This window comes from Lepisosteus oculatus, chromosome 2 (assembly GCF_040954835.1).
Source record: "Lepisosteus oculatus isolate fLepOcu1 chromosome 2, fLepOcu1.hap2, whole genome shotgun sequence".
Lineage (NCBI taxonomy): Eukaryota > Metazoa > Chordata > Actinopteri > Semionotiformes > Lepisosteidae > Lepisosteus > Lepisosteus oculatus.
In genome coordinates, this window is record NC_090697.1 from 54,535,391 (window position 1) to 54,562,410 (window position 27,020).

The 27,020-nt window shown below is 35.9% G+C and overlaps 2 protein-coding genes across 2 annotated transcripts in view; one reads left to right on the forward strand and one right to left on the reverse strand.

The window, feature by feature from the left end:
- Positions 1 to 738: 738 nt before the first annotated feature.
- Positions 739 to 7,646, reverse strand: c2h1orf198 (chromosome 2 C1orf198 homolog). The gene is made up of 4 exons (XM_006625656.2): positions 7,307 to 7,646; positions 6,575 to 6,625; positions 2,898 to 3,482; positions 739 to 1,160 (listed from the first exon to the last, which is right to left on the reverse strand). Exons 1-4 carry the CDS (start codon positions 7,610 to 7,612, stop codon positions 1,104 to 1,106), a joined length of 999 nt encoding a protein of 332 aa, XP_006625719.1. The 5' UTR covers positions 7,613 to 7,646; the 3' UTR covers positions 739 to 1,103.
- Positions 7,647 to 9,422: 1,776 nt separating this feature from the next.
- Positions 9,423 to 27,020, forward strand: part of igf2r (insulin-like growth factor 2 receptor) — a 96,938-nt gene continuing 79,340 nt past the window's right edge. The window contains exons 1-9 of the mRNA XM_015345087.2: positions 9,423 to 9,619; positions 11,446 to 11,585; positions 14,616 to 14,740; positions 17,312 to 17,410; positions 19,500 to 19,632; positions 20,930 to 21,044; positions 22,127 to 22,232; positions 22,618 to 22,780; positions 26,273 to 26,465. Coding sequence (XP_015200573.2) covers positions 9,486 to 9,619; positions 11,446 to 11,585; positions 14,616 to 14,740; positions 17,312 to 17,410; positions 19,500 to 19,632; positions 20,930 to 21,044; positions 22,127 to 22,232; positions 22,618 to 22,780; positions 26,273 to 26,465 — 1,208 coding nt within the window. The 5' untranslated portion in view covers positions 9,423 to 9,485. The remainder of the gene's footprint in view (positions 9,620 to 11,445; positions 11,586 to 14,615; positions 14,741 to 17,311; positions 17,411 to 19,499; positions 19,633 to 20,929; positions 21,045 to 22,126; positions 22,233 to 22,617; positions 22,781 to 26,272; positions 26,466 to 27,020) is intronic.

Genomic DNA, 27,020 nt, shown 5'->3' on the forward strand with positions numbered 1-27,020 from the left:
ACTTTAATTTGTAGAAAACTACTCTAATTGGAAGCACAGTTAACTTACATTTCACCAATGCACAAACTCTTCTGTTGCTTTCCTTCCCCTTTAAAGAGGTTTGCTAAACCCCCCTTTCTATTTTATTTATTTTCATAACATCCACATTTCATGTATGTGATGTATTTTGTTTAAAAAATTAAAATAGCAGTTAAGTATTTTAAAATAGCAGCCAAATGTTGTTCATATACAGGATCTTGAGTTCATCAAAAGTAGTCAATACCTTCCAAGTGCCTTGTTGTTTAAACCACTCTTAGGCCCCTCCAGCCTGAAACAAGTTTGGCCAGTAGACATACTGTTATTCTTTTATGTGTTTTCTTAATTCCTGGGAATCAAGAAGTGGGGAAAACCATTTTATCCTTTATACTTGTTTTTTCAGCTCTACTGGCTTGGCTATAGAGGCTATCATTGGTTTGCTCTATTGCTCTATAGCCAATAATAGCCTATGTTCTTTAATCACAAAACATCTTCTGCACAGGAATAATTTGTATAATACCTTATTTGATATACTTTCCTTTCATTATTTGTATACTGTAATAATTTTTACCGGCATGATCATGAGTGTAAATTCATTTTTAATGTTACTGTTTACAACTCCCACCTGTTAAACAATTACAGGATATTGAGCTACTAATGAATTGCTTGTGACATTATTAACCTGCTGAGTCACTTTGTTGGATAACAGAAACAAAATGCCTCTCAGAATTTCAAATAATTTTATTATTACATAATGGTGTTGTAATCTGGCTGGAGACAAAGACGGACAAAGCCAGACAAAGATGTATTAAACTTAGTAAACATGCTTTACAATAAATGCACAACTTTAAATACATATAAATGCATACAGCACACTTGCTCAAGACTAGTAAGAGGTCATTATGACTAAGCCATATAACAGTCAGATATTGGAAAATTTAGTTAATGAAAAATAAAGCATGTTTGCATTAACAGATGGAATAATCAATGTTAAGTTCGAAGACAGCTCTATTATAGTGGGTTTCCACAGCTCACATAAGAAAACTTGAGGTTCATTTCTTAAGAGTATCCTTCCACCAGGCCTTTTTTTACCAGTTGTCCAGAAAGTCAAACCCTGTCTTCAGAATGGTGCTACTTGTATTAAACTGGAAAATAAACAACAATTAAATGTGTTAGAATGAAAAATGTAAAGAAATGGTTTAAGACTGTTATCCGAGATATAGTGCCGTTAGTCATTAACACTAACATTTTCACCCTTTTAAAAGCATTCACAAGAGTGATACTTTAGGAGTCCTAGAGGTCACAAGAGATTTTCCTTGTAAGAACAACCTTTAACTTATAATCTTGCCATATAAATTTTATAGGACTCAGAAGTTTGCAAAAGACTTTTACCGTTTTACACTTAAATACAATATATTCATGCCCAAGAGTCTGACAGGATTGATTTTTAACTAGAAAACAAATGTTGACTTTACTACCAAGGCAATATATGTAAATTTTTCCCATTTTGCCCTTGAAAACATCTGAATCTTTGAGATTCAGATAAAATATAGAAGGATTCATATTATGTTATTTAAAAAATAACTCATGGGTTAAGTGTTCATGATAAAACTATTAAGCTACCTCAAATCAGGCATGTATTGGTGTGAGCATGGCTCTAAGATCTCATGATCTCAACTCATGATTTGTCAACTCAAAATCTACCCAAGAAAGTTTGCCAGCCTCTTATTATGCCTTAAAGTCTTAAAGGCTTTCAGAAACAGCACACAGTCTATTATAACAAGGTCCTAAAAAGCATTCTCAATAGGGGCATCCCTTAAAACTATTGGCGTCCCCAACTGTATATCATTGGTTATTGGTAATAAAACTTTTCTGACACTATGGACTGAAAGTGCTAAAAAAGTGAAAGTAAGGTGAAAGCGAGGCACCAAAACAAAATTAACTAAGTGACTTTACAGTATCACTGTCATTTATGAAGAGCTTAACCTGGAAAGAAAAAAGAAATAGTCTCCTGGATATTTCAATCAGTTATTTTTTTTGTGTTTTATTTTTTAAAGCTTAAATATTTAAAGCTGAAATATCAGATTAATTTTCTTTTCAAAAAGTACCATAAAACCATTTAAGAGTTATGTCTTCATATTTCTTTTCCTGATATATTTTCATTTTATTCTGAAACGCTTCTTAAGTAAATACCAAACTGGGACAAATATTACATTATCAGTAACCTCTGCTTATTAAAAACATGAACATGTAGATAGCTATGCAAAAAACAATATTAAAGAACCAGCAGGTAGTTTATACATTTGTGAAAGAGAAAAATGTCAGCAATAACATTTAAATTTCTAAGTCAAAATAAAGTTAATTACCTAACCTCTAGCAGAAAGCAATCAGTAAAATCTCAGGAGCACAGGGATCCACTGGCATCCAACTTATACATACTGAAAAATTCAACCCATCAGGAAATCTGGTACACCCCAGCCTATATAGTGACTGTTAATGTATCTCTTACTAGTTATTCAGAATCTCTTAATCCAATGACAACTATAATAGTTTTTTATGACCCTAAAGTACACATTATCATTGTCCTTCTTTACCTACTGCTATTCTCTGGATCTTTAATATAATTTATTATTTTTACATAATTTGTAGTACACTGTATATATTAACTTCTTTCACTAGATGTTTTTAGTAGCTTGTTGTTTACTGATATTTTAATAAGTGTCAGTTTTCCATAAGGTCTAGGACATTTAATTTTTATCTTATTTTTCCATGTCAGCATAAAATTTACTTATTTTATGAGTAAGTGTCAGAAGTTAAGGATGATTATTTCAGGAAATAAAAAAGTAGTACAAAGGGCAATGTTATTATCTAGGTGTACCTACCTGGGAGAAGGTAGGACTTGCTGCCAGAGTTGACTCCTCTTTATCATCATCCTTCGAGGTATCGACAGTGTGAATGGGAGACTTGGTTTCTGGTCCTGGAGTGAAGACGTCATCTAATATGCTGACAGAAGGGAGGCTGGTCTGAACACGCTCCCATCCTGCCACAGTTGAAGACACACTGATGGGTGCTGGCTTTTCTGTTTTGGGGGCTCGAGGTCTCTCGGTTCTCTGCTCCTCTTTGTCTCTAGGGTTAGATTCTTGTCGCAAGTATGAGGGCAGCGTTTTTTCTCCTTTCTCAAGAGATTTGATCTGGCTGGGTGTTAGGGATTGAAAATCAGCCTGCTCACCCTCCAGTCTTGACCTTTCGGCACTGATCTTCCAGAATGACGACTCCTCTTCCTTCCTGCTCAGACCAAAACTGTCTCCATTGAGAGCCTTTCCATTCTGGGACACTTTCACTGTTTGGATGTTCTGGGACACCTTTGATGGCTGTGAATTTTTTATGGTTTGCTTTGCATCAGCTTGCGAAGAGGAGATTGCCTGTTCTGGAGCTGCAGTCAATGTCAGGCTGAAGTCCATCTGGCTCTGTCAGAAAAACAGTTAGAAGCGTGGCAAGCACAGATCAGACCTTAAACAGAAAATTCACTACCACTATCCACCCAGGAAGGAGCAGGAATGTTTCAGAGTCTAAACCTTAAGTTAATGTCTAAAACCAGTCATATGATGGAAAACTTTCTAAAATACACAACGTTTACTAGGATAAAGCATTTATTGTGTTTTTTTTTATTTAAAAGAGTTAGATACACAATCAATGATATTTTGATTTAGAGTATTACCAGAAAAGGACAACCATAAGAAAAGGGTGCTTACTGAAGCAGAAATCTTCACATAACTAATTGAAAAATCATACTGTTCAAACCAAACCACAACTTAAAACTACCAAAATAATTGTCAAATGTGTACATCACAAAGCTACTTCCTATTATACTCGATGTGTATGTCAGAATCCCTAACAATGGTTAGGGATCTAGACCATTTGATCAGTAATGATTTGACTATTATTCGGTCAATTCACTTAAATTAAGTCATGTGGTTTTGTAATAAGTTACCACAACACAATTAAACATGCTGGACCATTTATGCTTTAAAATATATTACAGATATTAATGATGTTATGTAAGTGTGATGGCAGTCCAGTGTGTGCTTTTACAGGAGCATTTGTACTACTGGGAAGAGTGAGTTACATGTTAGATTTAATTCAGTACATGAACAGTTATTTCAGTTCTGGAGAAGACTTGTCATTTACACCTTTACAATATATTAAAGTACATGCATTCAATATAACAAAATAAACAAACACACTGTACATTGACATTATCAGGCAACAAACCCCTTCACACAGATTTCTAGCTGGATAGATTTCTTAGTAAAAGGAAGACATTACAAAAAAACTGAACATATAAATCAATATTTGTATAAATATACAATATTCCAGTAAAATTAAAAATAAGAAAGAAAAAATACACTTTTTTCTTGTATTATAGGAGGTTTTAATAAATTCATTATTTTTTTTAACCTCTCCATTCAGTTCATTGGTCGCGAGGGAGATAATCCAGTTTGGATTAGTTCCAAACTGTAATTTCTGTCAATTTTTATAATCAATAACATGTTTCAATTTCTTAATTGTAATACAAACTGTTTGTTAACCTTATAGAAATTAAGGTCTACAAGATATCTAAAAATATGCATTTAATAAGACTTTATTGCGAACAGTGGATCCTACTGTGCATGTTATGCACTTATTTTCTTGTCAATGCACATCCTATATCCTATAGTATGTATTCAGTGTATCATTATGTTAATGTATTAAACTGTGAACAACTACTATTCTGAAAGCAAAATTGCCTTCTTATGGAAGCCCGTTTCCGCCAGGGAGTAAAAAAAAAAGCGCTGTGGTATCTCACAATTGCGACTTTGAAATAGCCCACATTTCACTGTCTGTCCTTTTGTTATTGTAACAGAGTCAGGTTCTAGGGTTTGTGCCCTCGCCGCTCCCACCCTAGTTCGTGCCTCACTGCATGGACTTGAACCCAGGTCTTGCCAGATGAGCTAAAGAAGACCTTTATAAAGTAAAAAAAAGAATTGTACCAAATTTGTTTTGGACAGATTTACAAAATGTCATCTTTAAACATTTAAAGGTACATGTAAAATTTAAAGATTTTGATATTTTATATTTTCATATTAAGATCTGATTTTGTAGCAGAGCTAGCTTGGGCACGGTGACTTCATCGCCCTCCCTGCGTGTAGAAGGGACTTCAGCGGCATGGGCTGAGGGAGGTCTTCTTTAGCTCATTCAGCTGGTTCCCTGTTGCGTTACGCCGAAGATCCAGGTTCACTCCCCAGATGTTGTGGGAGGATGGCAAGGGCATGAGTTATGGATAAAGGGTATGTTCTTATTCATTTGTTAATTATTTTGGTGAAATACTGCATCCAGAAAAGTAAATGGTGTAATACCGCTCCCTCTATTAATGCTTTTAAATTACAATTCCTTTTTTACTTAAATTCTATTAGAAATTTAAAGAATCAAAAGGCAGTATAAGTTTCAGCTTTTATAATTGTGAATTCCTTTGGATGTGAAGTGTCTGTTTCTGTATTTTTTTCATATTCTGTCTCCTTTTTTGTATTTCTGGTGTTTAAATAAAAACTTTTTTAAAAAGCCCACCGTCCACTATTCCATCCGGGTACTATGGAAGCTTCCCTGGCGAAAATGGGGTTCCATAAAAATGTGTGTAATTAATTTGATTTTTATCATGGTACTTGACAAGACAAGTCTTCAGGCCTATAGATCCTATGATCCTGTATGATTTATGAATATAGTGTAACGGAACTGCCAACATACAGGTTGTGCGATCTGTTTGCAGTGCGGTGATGGCACCGCCTTCCCTTGCGCATAACAGGGATGTTGGCTGGCGGGGTTAAAGGAGGTCTTCTTTAGCTCAGCTAGCAAAACTTGTGTTTGAGTCCATGCAGTGAGGCACGAACTAGAGTGGGAGCGGCGAGGGCACAAGCCCTAGAACCCGAATCCGTTCCAATAACAAAAGGACAGACAATGAAATGTGAGCTATTTTGAAGTCCAAATTCTGAGATACCATTGTACATTTTTTTAACTCCCTGGCAGAAACATGCTTCTATACCTTTGGGAAAAGACTTCTGAAAATGAGAAAAATACAAGGATAAGTTTAAATTGCAACCCTATAAATGCCTTAAGATTATAAAATTTGTAAACAATTAAATATCAGTTTTCTGTGCATGAAAAGGGTGTCTCTTGAAACTAAAGGCTTTTATTTTCATATTGACAATTCAGATGGGCATACATTCAACATTAGGCTCTTAACTTTCATATTCACATACTGTATGTACACAGCATAAAAGATTATCAACATTTGTGTATATCCCGTCTCTCAGAAAGAGGCCATGGATTGCATGGCACCATTGGCCTGCATACATAGATGTTTTTATCCCATTTATATTATATTAGTAGTATCCTAATTCCGCTTAGGAACAGCCATCTCTTACCTAGGATTGGAACCCACAACCTTACAATTACAGAACTAGAGCCAGTCATTCACTGATGCAATTATGTTTCTCTAGCTAGCGAAAGGCTGACAAAGTATTACCTTTGTTTCCCAGGAGAAAGGTGCAGAGTGCTCATCCTGCCAAGTTATATCCTGAAATTTAAAAATAATGTAAAAGATCAATATGCAGATTGCTTGTGCTATTTAATGGGACTGTAAAGAACTATCATATTAAAAACACAGGATAAGAATCATTGTGATTTTGGTCATTTACATGTAAATTCCCTGTGAAACTAATTAACATTACAAATATAAATGTTGGAGATGCTACGATTAGGAGGATCTTGACAGCAAAATCATGGTTAAGCAGGACGGTATTTCTAGTTCACTGTAATTTTAATCTTACTTGGCAGACTCCAATTATTGTAACACGAGAAATAGAGCTGCTATTGTGTGCAAATCCTTACAGAACTCCCAGCAAAACTAGCTACCGTTAATTTTAGGAAGAAAAAAACATTTTAAGAAGCTCCTCAAACATTAAAAAGTATACTATTATATATTGTACAGAATTGATATCTGGTATCTTAAACTTCTGCTCTCCTTTCGAACAACAAACCGCTGGACCCAAATATTGTATTTTGCAATTCGTCCCTTGTGACATAAGCTGTTCAATAACACCAGGGAGTCAGATATGGGTATAATAATACTTTGAATTCGTTTACAGTTCTTTGTTTTCATATATGGAGGAACCTAACAATGTCGTTTCAGAAATAAACTCGGGATAATACCAAGAGGTTGTCGAAACATACTAAAATGTAATACATGCATTCTCACCTCTTCACCGAAGTGTACAATTTTCTGTCCAGTTTGGATGATTAGTTTGGGGTAACACACAACTTCGTCTCGGTCAAACCTGTGCATTGCATACCGGGCTCTGATTTGGGGATCCATCATCCAGTTATCAATGGCCGTGTCCTGCTCGGTAGGAGTCATTTTATCCCAGTTGGATCCATGATTTTCCTTAATCTTCTCCCTTTCCAGCATAATCTTCTTGGCCATTGAGTTAATGGAAGAAAAATACTCAAACTTCTTCTCCTCCATTCCGTGGCCATCACTCCCGGCTACCGCCGCCGTGGCCATTTTACTGCCAACTGTTGTGAAAAGGGAGAGGCCCATATGACGTTTCACACAAAGCCTGAAACATGGAGTAGATTTGTGTGCTGTAAATCCAGATCACTCTGTGTGAACGTAAAATTTCCAATATTTAATAGGAAAATAAAGTAATGGGGAAAACACATTTTAAAACTAACAGCAGCGTCTGTAGTAACTGCGGACGTTATTTTTTAAACTAATCTCTGTTTACTTGACTACATGGCTTCTTTACACACATTATGAACGTGAATGTATCATTTTCCTTTATATGTTATATGCACTTTATGCATTTTCAGTGGACAATGATTTAACAAAACGGATTTAGCTATGTTTCTTATTAAAAAAGTCAATATATCTCTGCCATTAACAAGTTAATCATAAGAAATTTTACCACGGTATACCATGGTCTACTGTAGTACTCTGGAGTACAATATGGTATGTACCATGTTACACTGTGATATGTACAACAGTAAGATCATGATTTGGGAAAATAGTTTTCATTCATTTATTATTCAAATACAAATAAAAGCTTTAGTTTTAGGACATTAATGTCCATACAGATTTTTAAGTTCAATATTAAAATTAATTGATAAATTTGAAAATCATTTAGGGCAGCACGGTGGCCAAGTTTTTGGCATTGTTGCCTCACAGTGCTGGGACCATGGGTTCAATTTAGGACCTGGGATGATATTTAGGACCTGGGATGACCAGGTGGATGCTGCACATTGGTGGTGGTGGAGGGGAGTCTCCATTACCTGTAAAGTGCTTTGAGTGGAGTGTCCAGAAAAAGCGCTATATAAGTGTAAGGAATTATTATTATTATTATTATTATTATTATTATTATTATTATTATTATTATTATTATTATTATTTGCGTGGAGTTTGTATGTTCTCCCTGCATTCACTTGGGTTTCCTCCCACCCTATAAAGACATAGTGAAAGGTTCTGGGAAAACTGGTCCTAGGTGTGAGTGTGTGCATGCAGGTCAAGGTTGTATCCTGTAGTGGAATAGTGTCCCATCCAGGGTGTACCCCGGTTTGTGCCCATTGCTTGTCAAGATAGGCTCTGGCATCCTTGCGACCTTGTACTGGAAGAAATGGTTAATTAATGGGTGGATGGATATATAAACTAAATAATTTGCAACTGCTCCAGGGGCGCCGTACAATGGCAGACACTGCTCTCTGACCCCAGGCTCTCTCCCTGTCTGTGTGTCTCATGGAGAGCAAGCTGGGGTATGCAAAAAGATCATTCCTAATGCAAGAAATTGTAAAGGGTTAATAAAGTGATGTTGTTGTTGTTGTTATTATTATTATTATTATTATTATAAAGGGCAGTCAACCCCACCAGATTAAATATACAGCCATGACTGAGATGCAAAAATTACATCTGTCTAGGTAGTCTGCCCTTAATGTCATACGGAGCCGAAAAACCATTTGCATAGAAATCTGAAGAAGTATTCATCCATGGAAGAAGTGCTTGGAAGAAAAGAAAGTACTGTTTCTCTTTTTGGGGATGGGGCTCTTAATGTTGGCGGTCTAAAAGCAACAAGTGACACTGCGAAGGAACTATATTTTATTACAGGGATTTAAATATTTTTTAATTCCAGGTATAATAGTACGAGAGAATTCCTGTAATTTATTAACATTTAATTTCTCTTACACTACTCTGGTTCTGTAACTGAGATCACAAGTTAAAGTCCACGTCTCTTTTTCCTTAGGGCAATGACGACTCATACTGGCAAAAGCATCACATGATCTTTCAGTCATGTGGCTTATGTCATGTGATTATATCAATTCCTGCTACCTGACTACTTGCTGTATCATGTCGGGCAGAGACCTGCGTTAACACTGGAATCGAGAATATGGGTCCACCATTTGAGCGTATTCCGACCATAACGTGCCATGTTGTTGTGGTCCGTGGGATTATAACAGTATTAACTCTTTTATCCAGTATAGCGATATCGGATGAAAGCCTGTGGTATCAGGAATTGTGTAGGTAAGGCAGTTACTCCCGTCTGCATCAAGATTGTATATTAGAATATGCAACACACCAATTATATATTGGTTGTCTGAACAAGGGAAGTTGTTAAGGCTGTGCTGAAAGGACTCACAGTACAAGAACTGCAATTATTTTTGTATGTAACGTAGGTATGTAGCTAGCTGTTAATAAAGTAGTGCAGTATCATTGGGCAGTAAATTAAAATGCGGGAGACAAAAAGGTAAAAGCATTATCTCAGTACAGTATAATGAGATGAATATATAGTTTGAACACGTTGCGTGTTATACATTATATGCTTATGGTTACATCTAATGTTTATATGAGAAACACTTGACGTCCATCACGAGTTACTAAATTCAGTTTATTCTTTTTAAGTGTTTTCTTGTGTCTTGAGCTACAGATATAGAAATGCTGAAAATGCTCATTACTTCCTGTATGTAGAACACTGGCAAGAAACACGACTTAGCGTCTCTTAATTTATCAGTATTTAAAATGTATGATTTATTTTAATCCAATGAGACTGTAGAATACATTAGAACCATGTTTTTACTCTTTAATGTGTCTTCCGGATGCAGTACTATTGTAAGTTATGATGGAGCAGTCATGTGACAAACCAGACTGGGAAGCAGGACATTTCACTGTGCAGTTGAAATTACATATCATCCATACATGTCTGTATTTCAAAGCCAGAATAATGCAGTTTTCATTACGGCTTCAGTTTTTGCCCCGTTATAATCTAAAATAAATCATATTCGTGTAAAAACGTATTCGAAATTGAATGGGTCTTATCCAGTTCATTTTTAGTTAGTAAATTTAGTAATATTAGTTCAGAAGAGTTTTGTATGTTTTGAGGTTTTACTGTGTTTGTAAGTATTTGAGGATGAATTGAATTAGCTAAATATTTGGTTGTTTACATGACTAGTGTATATTAGCACATTATTTAAGTGCATCGTATTTTATGTTTCGACAAAAGAGGTACCATAACTGGTGTTATGTTTGGCACCTGAAAATGTATTGACTACACAAGAACAATAGAAAAAACACAAATGAGAGGAGATCATTCAACCAATCTGGCCCCTTTGGTAGTTAGTAGCTTTTTTGATCTAAGGATCTCATCCAGCTGTTTCTTGACAGAAGCCTTCAGACATGGTTAGCTTGCTCCAAACTCTCAGAATAATTTGGAATAAAGAAGTGGTACATGTACTGCACATTGTTGAACTGGAAGTAGAAAGTGCTTTAGCTGAAGTGCTATCATTTAATGAAAACTACCTTTTAGAATATTCCAAAATATCTGGGAGGATATTATATGGTACATAAAAATAATAGCTCATATCATGATTAATTATATATATAATTATGGAATATTAACTATATTTATAATACATAATAATTGTAGATTTAAATAACATCCCAACTTGAAAATTACTATTGTACATTTATTAATTTATCAAATTAAGTGCTTGTATTGAACATAATGAAATTTACACTTTTTAACAGATGCACCTCCTATTAGTTAAAAAACTAGGGTTATGTGTTAACTATTGAATCTGTTGTTAGGATGAGTTAAGCTCTTCTCATATGAAGGTGTCCCTATTCTGAGAGCACATTTCTCTGCACAGAAATTACAGAAACATTACAAAAACAAAATCAAAATTTACTGTGCCTATAAGGGCCCTGTTCTTGGCATAACACTGTGAAGCTTTTTGTGGTCCTTCAGATCTTCTTTGAGTCCCATACATGCAAAATAATGTTTAAGCAGTATTTATGTAAATAAAATCATAGTGGTAAAGTTTTTTTTAAAACACTTTGTTTTTGTGATTCAGGTTCAAGTGGGAGGCTGTAGATCCAGATGGAAATGTGCATTATGACATAAAGCTCTGCAGCTCCTCACCATCGACTACATGTGGGGAAACATGTGCCATCTGTGCCAAGAATTTAACTACCAAGCAGTCCCTGTCTGTTGGTGAGTACTGGTTGTGGGAGCTGCATATACAAGGGGAATAATACAATGAAATAAGGAATTATATATCACTAGTATTAATATTAATTTGTTTTACCCCTTTATTCCTGGGTTCTTTCAAGAGCTTAATCAAAAGGGTGCAATACAAGTTAAATACAGTTTAAAATAAAGCCAGTGTAGTCATGTAAAAGGGTCAGTATTGTATGGGAAATTATAAAAGCTGGTAAGGTGTCACACCACATTCCATTCAGTGGACATATGTACAAACATCCAGTCATTACAGCCTGGTGGTTGTAAAATTCTGTAGCTGGCACAGACACTCACTAACACTCAGAATGTCTTAATATGTTAGAGCTCACTGTCTTTGACCGGTACCTAACTTTGAAGATGTGTTGTACAAAGGAATTAGTGTGTTCACTTGGACATAACATTCCAGTTTAGGGAGGAAATTGTTTTCTAATGAGATCCTCTGGAGAGCTTTTTGCAAGCCCAAAGTCATTTCAAAAAATATCTCTTTCTGATTTTGCAGAAATTCTGACTTAAGTAACTGCGGCATATTCTAACATACACTGGATATCAAAAGTCTACACACCCTTATTGAAATTTCAGCTTTTATTGATGTAAAGGCTGAAATTAAGACATATCATGCCAGACCTTTTTTAATATTTTATAAGATCTTGTAACCAACAATATTTAAGTGAAAAACACATGGATCATTTTTAGGAAAAAAAGCTTTAATTGCCTTAATTATTAGTACAATGTAAAAAGTGAAACATTTGTTTTACTTTGTTAATTCAAGAAACACATTACCAAGCCTCATGGAGACTCATTTTATGAGATCTTTTAAAATTAAATTTTAAACATTACAAATAGGTATACTGGATGATTTCAAGCTCTGAATGGTCAATTCTTATTTTTTTATTCTGTTACTATTTTAAGTGATTCTTTTTCACATTTTATCTGAATACCAGACATGTATTTCTTTGCAGTACATTTTCATGAAACATATACTGTAATACAAATGCTTATTTTTATATACACATGTATTTTTACATACAGGAGGGAAATGAAAAATCAACACTGATAAAAATGCAGATCCCTAGGTTTATTTACATGTGGTTTTCTTAAAATCATATACTTTGTTTTCAAACGCCATTCAGAAATAAAATTAGTTTCTGAATGCACATTTTGAATGTCAGTGGAAGTTAGTTCATAATCAGATCTTTTAGTTTCAGGGATCATCTTGACTCAGGGAGATGATAAACTGGCACACTGCTGAATGCCTGTCAAAGTTGCTACTTGCATAACAATAGAATAATTCATGTATGAGATCTTTTAAAGCTGCAAATCAGAGGTTTTGCACAGAGCTATTGTGTTGTTTTAACACAGAGGCCTCTGTACATCTTGTGCCTAAATATTTTGTTTGTACCATTAGTCACGTTCATAGTCAAAACGTATGAGTGAAAGTAAGAGTTTTTAAATGTAGTTGTAAATTAATATCTCAGGGTTTGAATGGAAATATTTAAAATAACAAAATCCTGTTTTAACTTTGTAAGGCATGTAAAGTACAAAAATATACCCTAACACTGCATGTACTTACATGTTGTTTAGTTTTCTGCATAAATGTATTAGTCTTCCTACTGAAACACAAGCCCTGCAATTTCTCACATTATAATAAGTCCTTTTTGATTCTGAAATTCTAATTCAGAAAGAAAATCAGTCATGCACTGGGTTTCTTTTAACATTAACCACACCCAGGTTAAAATACACCTGTGTTTATTTTATAGTTTAGTTTTAAGTTCTTATTCATTTTTTCTCACATCCAGCTTCCTGTCTGTGTTGACAGACGAGAGAGGGAGACTTTGATGTATTCACAAGGTCTCGTTCTCATGTAATCATATGCTTTTTTCCCTTGGCATTACATACTTAGAAGTCTTGGCAGAAAAATGTCCTTAACTCATAGCCTTCCCAGGCCAGACAGTTTCTTAACCCTTCATATACCTGTAGGTAATCTATTGGAATAGAAGGAAATGTTTCATGTTTTCAGTGACTGAGCTTTTTGTGCATGTTCTTTAAACTCAGTGAGATATAAAAAGCATTAAATAACTTTTGTAATAGTAGATTTATTTGACTTTTCTTTGATTATTATTATTGTAAGGATTTTATTAAAGTACTCTTGAATGAGTATTTTAATAAGAGATAATAGATGCTGTTCTGCAGATGGAGAAAATTATATAAATATCAATATAAGCACATAGACATTTTTTTCAGTTAAAATATTTTAAGTTTCAAATCTGTACTTTGTAATAATGCTTCACATTTCTTGGCTTTTCTTTGCCCATAAAGAATGTCCAGGAAGTATATCATATATGTGTTGTCTGAGCAAGAGTGTGAAGAACTTCCCTAGTCACTTTGTCCTCATGTTTTGTGTGCACACGCTCACCTTAGTATGCCTAACTTTGTGCACCTGTTGAACCACAACAATTAATTAGAATTAAAAAAAATAATTAATTGGCACCTAAGTAACTATAATAAAAACTGTAAATTCAGAAGGCTCCTGTATGTAACTTGGCAGACTGTCTTTCATTAATTATGTTAATAATTTGTCTTTTCTGATTGCTTAACTTTAGGGAATAATAGCATTCACTGCTGTAAATTGTTTGAGTGTTGCCACAAATGTCTTTTGAATGTGAACTTGATTTAACAGCACTACTGTCAGCTGCACTACTTGGAATATGAAGCTCTACCAGTCTTGCATACTTTTGGGAAAAAATGAGCTGGATTTTTTCAGTGTTGCAATGTAGTTTACCTGAAGCTTTTCTGGTTATCTAATATGACTTTTTAATATGTCTGTTCCTCAATACAAATTGTTCTTCTAATCTATCTTGATATTGTGTCTAATCTCTGTTGATATCTGTTCTAGAGAAAACCGCTAGCTGCTTCATATACTGTTGGATGTGCTGTGAACTCAACGATATATGTACTTTACATTATATACCTCAAACTTCATTTTGACCTTCACTGTCCTTTCAGGTGAGGTGTCAATGCTGACAGCATCACCAAATGTGATGACATTTAACACAACCCAGAAATGCTCAGACCCCAATGCCAAACAGAACTTTCAGAGCAGTATCAGCTTCCTATGTGGCAAAACAATGGTAAGTCATTGTAAATGAGATTTTATCAGAAAACATAGTTTCATTGTGACTGGTCATACTAGTTACAATCACTAGAAATCGTATTTTACTTTATTTTTACACATGCATTTTCAGATGTACATGCACACAAGAAGTTCAAGTACTGTAGGTAGCTGTGTTAGCATAAATAGGCTGTCAACACCCAAAGAAGGCTCCAGAACCAAAATATTATTTCAATTCAATTCAATCTATTTTAATATAACGCATTTCACAACAAGTTTGCCCCAAGGCGCTTAACAAAGCAAGTGACTATACATATTGTGAATACAGAACAGAGGACCAGAAGACAACAGAGGAGAGGAACCAAAAACTCCTTAGTAAGGAGAAAAAAAACCTCTAGGGGTTCAATGTCAGCTGGCTGCCCAACCCCTTTGGGCATGCTAACATTATACAATTAATAAAAGGAATAAATAAATAAGGGAAAAGGAATAAATTAATAATTATTAAATTAATAATTATTTATTTTCTTCTCTTTTCAACATGGAATAAACCTGTACTTATTCCTTTGAAACATACAAGAATATGTGCTTTAAATAGTTGTATGTTCCAGATTAATATAACGTGTTTTGCTTAGCAATTTACAGTAAATTTCCTTGTGAGGCATGCACTGACATTGTTTCTGGACATCAACAATATCTAGTGCACTGAGCTTTAGTTATCGATAACATTTATTGGTGTAATTTTGATTAATTGATTATTCATAACTGTGAGACAATTCAGTGACATTGTTGCACAAGCACTAAGTCACCTAAGTGTACGAGTTTATATAGCATAGGTCATGAGGTTATTTCACCTAGAGAAGGTCAAGGCAATGTGAAAATTTAAATAAAAACATATAAAGGAACTAATATGCCCCACTCATGAAGAGGTCTGAACTTCCATGCCATTGATATGTTGAGAGCTAAACGTAAGTCAGCACATATCAACAGCAGAGTCAAACCTTTTGGTTTAATTGCACAAAATCCTACTTTAAAATTAGGATTGTGTGGAGACCACTCTGATAAACTTCAAATAAGTGTTGTGAAGAAGTGCATTATATCTGAGCAGAGTTGTCTAGCTATTTTAGAACTCTACACAAATATGATGCATTTGGAGTGATGTGACGGAATTGTGATTAACATAATCTCCAAGGTCATCCATGAAGGGTGCTTAATTTGAGAATAAATATCTAAATTTATCAGTAAAGTTACCTCAATGTTCTGTTATATACCTTGTTGTTGTAATATAACATTGATGATGGCATATACCATACCAGCATTTGTTGGCTATTTAGTATTTCTACAACAGAAAAGTTTATTTTTTCAGTTTACCTAAGCACTTTGACACTAATTCAAATCGGATTTTGTAGATTACAATAATTATTTACAGAAAAGTTATGCACAGAACTGGACAAAAAAGTTATGCACAGAACAGGAAACATTTATTTAACCTTATTTCCTTACTTCAGTCATAATCATGAAGGCATAAATTTACAGTTAGTCAGGATATGGCAATCTTGTAATTCTTGTACCTCAGCCTAGCTGATAAATAAAATGGTGTCATGCTAGTTCTTCCACTCTAACTGCACGTTAGGCGATAATGACAGCAGACAAGCTTGAAAGCACTTTTTATGTGGACTTAGATATTACAGAACATAGGGCAGGACAGGCCTGTTTGTTCAGTCTGGAGACTCAGATCTTTCTTGTTAAAGTTTGTACAAATGTTTACACTTAATTTTCTGAGGTACTGTATTTGGTTAAAGTTATTTGGTTTTAAACGGAGATAGGTATAAGGCAAAGCATGTCACTATTTGTTTTTGGGCAGTGTGGCTTTATGCGTCTATATATCTTTGTAGAGTCTTACTTGATCACTTGTTCTTTCATCTTTTCATTTAATAGTTGTTTTGGTATCCTATGTGTGAATTCAAGACATTAAAAATGAAAAGATTTTGACCTAAAAATGAGATAAACTAGATTTGGACGTAAGTGGTCTTGAATATAGGGAGATAAGTTTCCACAGCAGAAAATAGAAACAACATTAGAAACTTTCCTGTTGCAGGACTTTGTGGTTACAAAACAGATATTTGCAACACCCTGAGCATGATTTTTGTGTAACTTTTTTAGGTCTCATCTGGATAAAACTGTTTCTGCTTTGTAGTTTTTTTTAATGGAATTATGTTCTACTTCTTCCATTACATCCAACAAATACTAATGCAGTTAATTAGTGATTGCTTTTGAAGGGTTGTAATAGAACTTGCCAATAAGATTAATACCTGATGGTTAAATTCAGAAAACCTTGTTTTTGAAAAAACAGTTATCATTCTTATAATGTAGAATGGATTTTACACAACATTTTTAGGATATTGTAAAATAGCTCTTATTTAAATAAGAAAATCCAGATATTAACAGGGTTCGCGTGTGACTTTGTTGTTCTTGTATTATTACTTATTCCAGAATACTGTATCTATAAAAAACTCTCGTTCTCAAAAGACTGATGAAAGATGCAACAATGTCAGAATTACTCCCTGTTGATCCACTGTCTATCTTCATCTAGGGAACACCTGAATTTGTAACTGTATCTGAATGTGTGTATTACTTTGAATGGAGGACCTATGTAGCTTGCAAGAAGGACAAATTCAAGCCCCACAAAGAGGTAAGTATAACATTAATTTGGTGGGTTGCTTAATTTCACAATATTGCGCACCTTTTTAAACAAATTCCAGTTTTCCATCCCTTTCTTCATATCATAAGAACATAGAAAAGGTTACAAGGTTATAATACAGAGGAGGCAATTTAGACCATCTAGCGCATTAGGTTTTTTTGTGACAAAGTAATCTTTGTATTTCATTCATATGGTTATTGAAAGAAGCCAGGGTATTAGCTTTAACAACTCAGCCTTGCAGCTTGTTCCATGCTCCCACAGGCTTTGTTGTAAAAGTTTGCTGTTCTTAGTAATGTATTTACCAATAGTTTTGCCATCGTGTCTTATGGTTTATGTACAGTATCACTGTTAATGTCTTAGAAGTCTGTGTAGTTTAGTTGCTTTTTGGGATTTTGTATACTTGAATCAGGTCGCCTCTTTCTCTTCTGTATTTAAGACTCAAAAGTTCTCCTATTTACAACACTGACATACTATCAGTACTTATAGAACTTCTTAAGTGAACCATATTTAAATTTCTTATATTTAACAACTTCTATACAATACAAATGTAAAGCAAAGCCATTAGTATTTGGCAGTGTGATTGCTCAAGGAAATTAATATAATGAATTGCAAGCATGGGTAAAAAAAAAAACTTTATGCAAAGTGAGTGATAGAAAAGGTTAATGCTACAAAAAGCACATTAATCTGGGAATCTGAATAATGAGAATCTTCCAGACAATTTAATTGTATTAAATGTAAATTTTACTCAGGTGTCTACAGGGAAGAAATCAATACCATAGTTGAGACTAAGGAAAGACAAAGTTCTTTATTAAATAGTATTGGCATAGAAGAAGCAGAAGTATTAGAAACACTCAAGACAAACACATCTATAGGGACCTGATTCATATATCCAGACTCCTCAATGACATTGATAAAGTTAAACGTGTCGACTTGTTGAAATCATCAGAGAAACATGAGTCAGAGGAGAGCAAGCTGAACCTATGTGGAAGTGCATTTAAAACTGATGACAGGATACACTTATTTTCAAAAAGGTTTGTGAAAGAATGAAACAAGCTGCCCAGCCATGTTGCTGAAACATGTTGATGGTATTGATACCTTCATTCATTTTAAGTGGGAATGAGATCATCGCTCATTCTCTGTATTAGTCCTTAGTTTATTTTTCAGGTAGAATTTGTCAGATTGTGTGGTGGCTTGGGAAGTGGTTTTATTGTCTAAGGGGGCTGCAGTAAGTGAAACTAATCAACACGTTGTGGAAAATTTGACTGTCTAGGTAGTGTTCTTATAAGACAAAAAGGTACTCAAGTTATCATTTCACAATTGAGTATAGCAGAAAATTGTGAATGAAGCCTTTTTGACTTACAAACTAAGCCAGTAATGAAGTCTGTTAGTCTGCAAAGTCCATTTATATTGACATACTAGATCTGATTATAGGAACAAGGACTAAATATTCAATATTTTTTAAAAAGAACAGCCATTAATATAAAATAACCAAACCAAAATAATTATAACCAAAATTTAAAAAATTAGTTATAAGTAGAACAAGTATAGGTAAGTTACAAAGTTAAGTTACTGTTATAGGTAAGGTTTTTCTTTCTGACCACCTTTACTTCCATTCAACCCATCTTGGTAAAGATCGTTGCCAAATCATTGTATTTATTACAGTATTTACTTATATTTACAGTACTTATTTAAATATCTGAAATTTGCCTTTAGAAATTTTCTCTGATGTTCAGTTGTTTTTCTTTGTGATGAGATGTGCATACAAGTACAAAGCTGCAATGAGTTGAACTGGCAATGTCAGTATTATTTTGAATGTCTTATTTCTGTCATTATGGTGCTTTCATTCATCTATAAAATGACTAACATGGTAGTGAAGGTTAGCTTTTTACATGTTCAACAAGAAATTAACACAGCAGCTTTTTCACAATGATTCTGTAGGTTTTTTTTAGTTAATAGTCTGTTCGTTGCTGTAATGATGCATTTTGAGATTACACATTAATTTGTGTGAATGCATTTTCCTTTATCATTGTCTAGTTAATTCCAGTCATCACTATTAATCACCCTGGTGTGTATTTGAAAGGTGCCCTGTTACGTGTTTGATGCGGATGGAAAAAAGCATGACTTGAACCCACTGATCAAGATCACAGATGGATACTTGGTGGATGACTCAGATACCGATGTTGATTTATACATCAATATATGCCGAAGCATTAGTAAGTTTGCTTTGAAAGTGGACTTCATTTTCCAATGTAAAATTAGCAAATACTTTGTCATATATGTTAGGAGAGAACAAAATAATAACTCATGGTATAAAATTATATTTCCTATAAATTTGAAAATGATAATTGTTAAATGAACTAATTGTTGGTATATCTTTAATATGCTGTGTTTCTGCATATTATTGCCTCAACGCAGCCTTCTACCCTATTTGTTTTGACATCATCATGTTCCCCAGGGTCAGGGAAGAGTTTTTCTTGGAAAGTTTTTTTTTAAATTTTTATAGAAACGGTTGCCATTCTACAAGGTGGTCTGTTCACAAACAGTCATTGAGAATTCCATGGGATTTAGGTTTAAACGTGTGTGCAGGCATTTTTTATAGACATTTTTAAGCTGCAGTCAAGAATGCCTCCAACCCCCAGCACCTAAATTTTTTAAACCTAAAACATGGATTGGAATTAGTATTTTTGCCTAAGGTAAAAACAGTTTTCTGGGAAAATAGTTTTCAAAATTTTTGGAAGAAAGAGGGGGTTTCTTTAATCATTTTAGTTACATTGTTTTTTTCAGTTCATTTGTATTAAAATATCCCCCTGCTGCTATTTTTGGTTTTTGCCTGACCAAGTTAAAAGTTTTCTGGTTTTGGTATTATGGGCTTCTTTTTTGAATTTTTATGTTAATCTTACCCAGTACCATATTTTCAATAAGTGCAGATTTTAGAAATCCCTTCCTTTTATTTTTTTTTAGAAATCCTTATTGTTAAGTACAATTCATAATAGCTGTACAATTGTTATATAAAAACTCTTATGGTGATCACTTTGTGTAACAGGACTCATAGTTTTCTGTACTGTATATTATTAACATGTATATATCACTCTGGGTTCTCAGAAGCATTCAAAATCTAATTTTCCTTGGGCTAGCCTTTTTAGGGGAGTGGTTTCTCTGCTTAATTTTGTTAAAAAATGCAGATGGGAACTTGGAGGTGTGCATGATATAGTGGTTCACAACTGGAACCTTTATTCCTCCAAAGAGAGGAAATCGGAGAGTTCTTGTTTTGAGAAGCTAGACATCTAGTTCACTATAATTTTTTTTAAGCTACCTGTTTCAGAAAGTAAATTGTGACGCAGTTTCTCTTCCGTCATGCCTGATGGTATCAAAGGATAACATGACTCCCTTAGGTTTCCCTATGTTGGCTGTTCTCCCATATTTTGTTTTATAAATTTGACCTTTTCTTTATACCAAAAATAAAAAGTAAATACCATGGTTTCAGGGATGATAATTTATTATTTCTATTAGCCTATTCAGGAAACTACTGTCCTGAAGGATCCTCTGCTTGTTTGATAACAAGCAAAGGGGAATACTTGGATATGGGTCATCCTACTGAGAGTTTAGAGCTTTTGGATAAAGACAGGTACTGTTCTCCCATATTTATGTTTTTGTTTTCTCTTTTTTTCTTCTTGGTCTGTTCCTTAATTATTTATTTTACTTCCTTTTTCTTGAATCACAGCTTTGTAAATAATTATATGCATTGTTTGCCGCATGGCAATGACTTTACTTAAAATGTCAATGCACCTAGTACAGTTTTTTTCCATCAGGTCTGATCTGCCTGGTTGAAACCCTATTTCTGTCAGTCTTGATTATTGAAGGCATATTCTTCTCATGTTGTTCAGGTATTTTTACCTTAGTATGAGTGATCAGCTGCAGTGCTGAAAGATTTAAAATGTTTGCTTCAACTACACTGCACATGCATTTTATGACAATCAATTTGTTTAGTTATTAATGTCTCAACTTGAAATCTGTAATAGTTGTGCTAGTATTAATTTTGTTTTACAGATGGTTGCCAATGTTTTACTCTTCTGCGTCTTTTTTAAGGTCATGTCAGTACATTTTCAAGAAAATATTATTTGTATACATAAGATAAATGAGTGGACTGACCATTCTGCATTTGTGTCTTTTGCTTTCTGAACTGAAACTAAGCTGTTTCAGTTGGTGTGTATAAATAAAAATATGCACATCTCTGCATTAAAGCTCCTGCAGGAGATGCTGTTCTAAATCCATTTCACATCAGAAAAGTCTTTCAAAGTTGTATATTTTAGTGATAAAAAACAATACTTACAAAATGAGAGATCTCATGGATGAAACATCTAGAGTGGTTTAGGAGGAATATAGGAATGAAAGTTAAAAAAAGAGCAAGGGGATGATTATTTTTAAGGTCTAATTTAAAAACACCAAATGGATTGAAAGTTTCTAATACCCATAAGGAGCACATTTCATAGTTTAGGTGCTTTGGAACAACGTTTCTAGAATTTCTGAGAAAGTATTCTTGACTTGTGGACACAGAGGAGTCTAGAGTTTAGGAAGAACAAAGACTCAAAGTCTTTTATGTGACTTTTTTGTGTACCTTAAACTGTTGAGAAATGTTACTTATCCTCATTATCTTTTTTGAAATCTTGTTTTAATTTTATATCGAGTTTTCTTTTTTCCTTTAATCAGGCTGATGCTGCGCTATATTGGTGTTACTGAAGGCAAGCCAGAATTTTGTGGGGATCACACTCCTGCTGTTACCATTACATTTGTTTGTCCATCAGGAAGACAGGAGGTAGATTTTGTCTATGTTAAAACTTGATGATATGCATCAGTAGCAAGTCTGTGTGCTAAACATGTAAAAGATTGTTTAAATAGATACAATCGATTTTTCTTTCTAAATGCATACCATAGGCAAAAATATTTACTTATCTATCTCCACGTTAGTTTGAGTTCAGATGTTGTACTTCTACTTACATATGCCTGTTCCATCAGTACAATCCTCAAGTGATGGCCTGTATAAAGCCCTGTACCCTTTCTTTATTAAAAAAATATGTAAATTGAACAAATCAAAATAAAAATCTTTATTTTCATAACCATCTTTTGAAGTGTTTAAACTATTTAATTCTGCTGTGCATATGCAAACATCTGTTTTATGTCCTCTCTATTTTGTTCTTTAGGGCAGTGATCCTAGGTTGACTGCAAAAGAAAACTGCCGGTATGAGGTTGAATGGGTGACAGAATATGCGTGTCACAGAGATTATCTGGAGACCAGTGATTGCAAGTTCAGCAGTGCAGAGCATGATATCTCCATTGACCTCACTCCTCTCCATATTGATGCTAGTAAGTGAACCTTGATTTGGAGAACAAAATTGGCAAGAGTCATGAGGATACAATTATCAGGAGAAATAAAGGAGATTTTATGCTGCTATTGTCTGATCTGTGTTAGCATTTTGACAGTATTCAGAACCAAATTTGTAGTTTAATGAAGAGAGTTTGGCTAGTTATCTTTTAATTTAATTTTTGCATCCATTATGAAAATGAAAAAAATAGCTACAGTAAAACAAATCAAGTTTCAGATGCTTATGAAAAATATACTTAAAAGCTGAAGTTCTTTGCTAGAAATAAAGTTACGTTAACACATTTTAAAGAGAACCTTTCCCTTCATTTTCACCTTCAAGCATTTGCACATTGTGTACTTGATTCTGTTGCTATAGGTCTGAAATAGTCTCAGGCAGTTGTATGAAACCACTTTCTCAATCCTCCTGACACTATGTCAAAACATGGTTAAGATCCTACCAAGGAGGCAAATGTTAGTTTATGAGCTTGATGACTCAATTTTAACCATCTTAATTTTTTTGCCTTTTTTCTGGCTATGAAGAGTCAAATGTGTCAGAGTATCCAGTATTTGTGACCAGCTGTTGACAGAGTTGTATATTTAGGAAATTGCTTGACAAAAATAGATCTATGAGAGAGAGCCAGAGAACAAGAGAGAGAGCGCAACACACTAGGGTCTATTTGGGTAGTTACACAGGGATAGGTTGGCAATTTGGGTACTAGTATAACAGGGGTGCGAAACCAGGGAACTATTTAAACGAATCCGGGCAATCTCGCCATTCTGTACGACTATTTTACAATGGGTCAGCTGCACTGGTCAGTGGCCTTCCTTGTCCCCACTATGACCACTACTACTCCCGTCCTGCCCTTCACTGCGTACTCCAGCTGGGCACTCTTCGGCCGCAGTGCCACTTGATGTAGGCCATCCGCTGGTGCGGAACATGAATGGGCCGCACATCCGCGGTTTCGATCTCGTGCTGTGTGAGAACCGTGTGGGTGCAGTCCTCATCCCTCACCACGAACAGATCTTCGTTCTTGCAGGGAGAGACTGCAGCCGCCGTTGCTGGTCCCAGGTGAGGCCCTCGCTGCTACATCATAGCAGCTCCCCCACAGCACGCCCTATCTCCCTGTTGTGCTTGGACCCCAAATTTCCCCCAGCGGCCGCCCCATCAACTGCCCAGCCGGGCACCCTGGGAGTCAGCCCTGGTACACTCGCCCCGAGACCCGAAGCTCCGAGAGGCCCCGGCGACGTCCGCCGCTGCTGCCTCCGCTTCCCGGTCCGGTCAGCCCATGTGCCCAGGATACCTCCCTCCCTGTCCGCTGCAAGACAGATCAGTTCCCCCTGCCCCACCAACTGCCGCCGGCCCAAGTCAAGGCCCAACCACCCACCTGCTGCAACCAGTCCAACCCCAGGATACAGTCCTCGTAGATTGGGGCAAGGTAGAAGGGGTGTTTCACCCTCGCAGCCCCAAACTGCACGGTGAGTGCCTGCTTGCCGAGGACCTCCGCGCACTGTCCTGTCGCCACCCTCAGACGCAGGCTGTTTTTTTCCCCATCCTGGGGTCCAGCTACCTCGTGTTCCAGCAGGACACCAGGCCACAGCAGGGTGATGTTCGAGCCGGTGTCAACCAGGGCTTGGCAGGGTCTGCCCTCGATAAGGCAAGGAATAAATAAACCCCGGTTGTGGCCAACCCCTCCTACGGGGGCAGACGGGGTGAAGCGCTCCTCCTGGATCTCCGGAGCGGGGTAGCATCGTTCAAGGGTGGCCTTCCTCCCTTTAGAGCAACCTGCTCCCATTTCCCTATGGCCACCGGAGGCCCCAGGGCTCTGGCGCCTGGCACTCCTAAGCGAAGTGGACCCTCTCCCCACAGCGGTGGCAGATGACCTGCCGTTGTCGCTCCCCTGGTGTTGCCGTGCTGGCCGTCTTCTCCTCCCCGTCTGATTCTCCAGTTGCTGCCTCCGCTGCCCGGCTGGGATAGGGATAGGATAAGGGAATTTGATTCCAGGTTACAGCTGTTATTCTGTGCCACAGATGTGGCACAAGAAAAAGGAAAATATTCTTTGCAAGCATTGCTCTAAACTTGGCTTTCCTAAGACATGTGCAAGGTCAAAACCAAGTCTGGTTCAGCTGTGAGTGAGACAGCTGTGGGGAGAAACTCACCCTGGTTGTAGCTTCTACACTGAATGTACAGTGACTCTCAAAAGTACCATTTTCAGACCCTTGTACAGTTTCCAAATTTTGTTGATTTAAGGCTTGCAGTCATGACACTTTGATGTAAGAAAATTAAGTAATTTATATTTGTTATATACACCAAGTACTCCACATATTTAAGGCAAAAAAGCATATAGGAAGAAAATGATTATTAATATGAAAGAAAATTGAAAACATCATGATTACATAAGTATTCAAGCCCCTTCCTATGGCAAAACTCAATTTAGGTGAACAAATTATCTACTGAGTCACACAATTAGGTGAGTGACCTCTTTGTACAATAATAATGGTGATTTCAGAATAAATTTAGAACAAATACACCCTCGGCAAGGTCCCTCAGTCACATACTGAATTTCAAATAAAGATTCAGCCATGAAAACCAAGGAGACTCAGGGATAAAGTTCTATAAAGGCATGGGTCAGGAGAAAAGTGTAAAACATTTCAAAGAATCTTAATATCTCTTTGAGCATGAAGTCAACCATTAATGTGTAAAGCACCCAGACACTGTCTACATCAAGCTATCCCTCCAAACTGAACAGCCGGGCATGGAGGCAACTGGTTAGTGATGCTATTGTTAGGCCAATGACAGTGTTGTAACAGAAGGAATAAGGTTCTTGATCCCGAGATGAAGTAAAACAGATGAGTTTATTGCATGCAAGGAACAATAAAGCCGAAGTCTTGTTTCCCACAAGAAACAACAAAACCGAAGTATTTTTTCGATTGCCGGTACAAACTTTTAGGTTACATAGTCCTTGCTTGCTGCTTCAGACGTCATTCGATGTTATGGTAAGGGGGGGGGGGGGGGTCATGGTATTTGGCCAAATGGTCAGTTTAAGATTACGCCCCCAGGGGGTTCCTTGCTCGCATCTGCAATCCTTATCAGTTAACCCCCTTTCCTGCCATAGACCCCTGTTGCTTAGAAGTCTAATTTTCAGGCAGAACTGACTTAAGTTATTAACCCTTTTAACATCTTGTCTCTTACTTCAACAGCTTTGAATGAATTTGCCAATATTTACAATTTTGATTGTAGGTATCAGACACCTGTTAAATATCAAAACTTCTGTAACTTAAAGTCGTAGAACCTCCAGGGCTTTGGCCCTCCAAGAATGTAGTTGTGGTACAAGACATTGTGGTCTCTGCCTTTTCCTTCCACATTGACTGAAGGCTCAACCTTGGATTTGATATTGTCTTTCCCCAAGACAGAGTGGTTCTCTTTTAATGTGAGTCTTAAAATAAGCATGTGTGATTTGTTTAAGCTTTTGTTGTTCCTCCCCAAATATCTGTAGATTCAGAGACACCATATCGCGCCACTTCCACTAGTAGTGATGGGAAAGATACTTATTTCTATTACCTCAATGTGTGTGGTGAAACCAGCGCTGGTGAATGCAGAGATACCAAAGGATCCATCTCCTCTTGTCAAGTCAAACAAGATGGGTCCTTGACCAAGGTTGCAGGGAGATACAAAAATCAGATTCTGAGGTATGACTAATAGTTTAGTTTGTTTCAGGCATTCCATTTTTATTAAAATGTGTTTTACTTATTTTGTCTTGACATTATTTACAAACATTTTCAAATGTTTTGCAGCCTTCCTGCAAAAAAAGCATAGTTGAGAAAATAAAATATTTCTTTCATCCATCATTGTTCATTGTTTCATTGTCAGTTTTTATGGTTTTGACAGAAACTGTAAAAGTAGGGAGGGAAGGTTTAAAATGCATGATGATCAACAATTGTGTTATTAATGTCTCAGCTCACAGCTACAAACCCTTGTACAAGAGGGAATGAGGAAATTGCATAGACTTTCCTGACCTATCTAGCTTTGAGCTGCTTCACTTTTAACATGTTGCATACAACCCCCCCCCCATACTGGAGGTTGAGTGTAGTTAGGAGGACAAGCTCATCTCTAACTGACAGTTTCTTAGGAGGCTACAGTCATTGAAATGAGCTGAGAGAGCCTTGACTTACAGTGCCGTTCATGTCCTCAGAAATGCTAGACCATATATATGCTACATCTTGTAGAATCCCAATCACAGTTTG

Coding starts and splice junctions, on each gene's coding strand:
- c2h1orf198 (XM_006625656.2), bottom strand. CDS start 7,612: ATGGCCACGGCGGCGGTAGCCGGGAGTGATGGCCACGGAATGGAGGAG. Junction 6,626..7,306: donor TTGTACACTTCGGTGAAGAG/GTGAGAATGCAT, acceptor TTTAAATTTCAG/GATATAACTTGGCAGGATGA. Junction 3,483..6,574: donor CTTTCTCCTGGGAAACAAAG/GTAATACTTTGT, acceptor TTTTTCTGACAG/AGCCAGATGGACTTCAGCCT.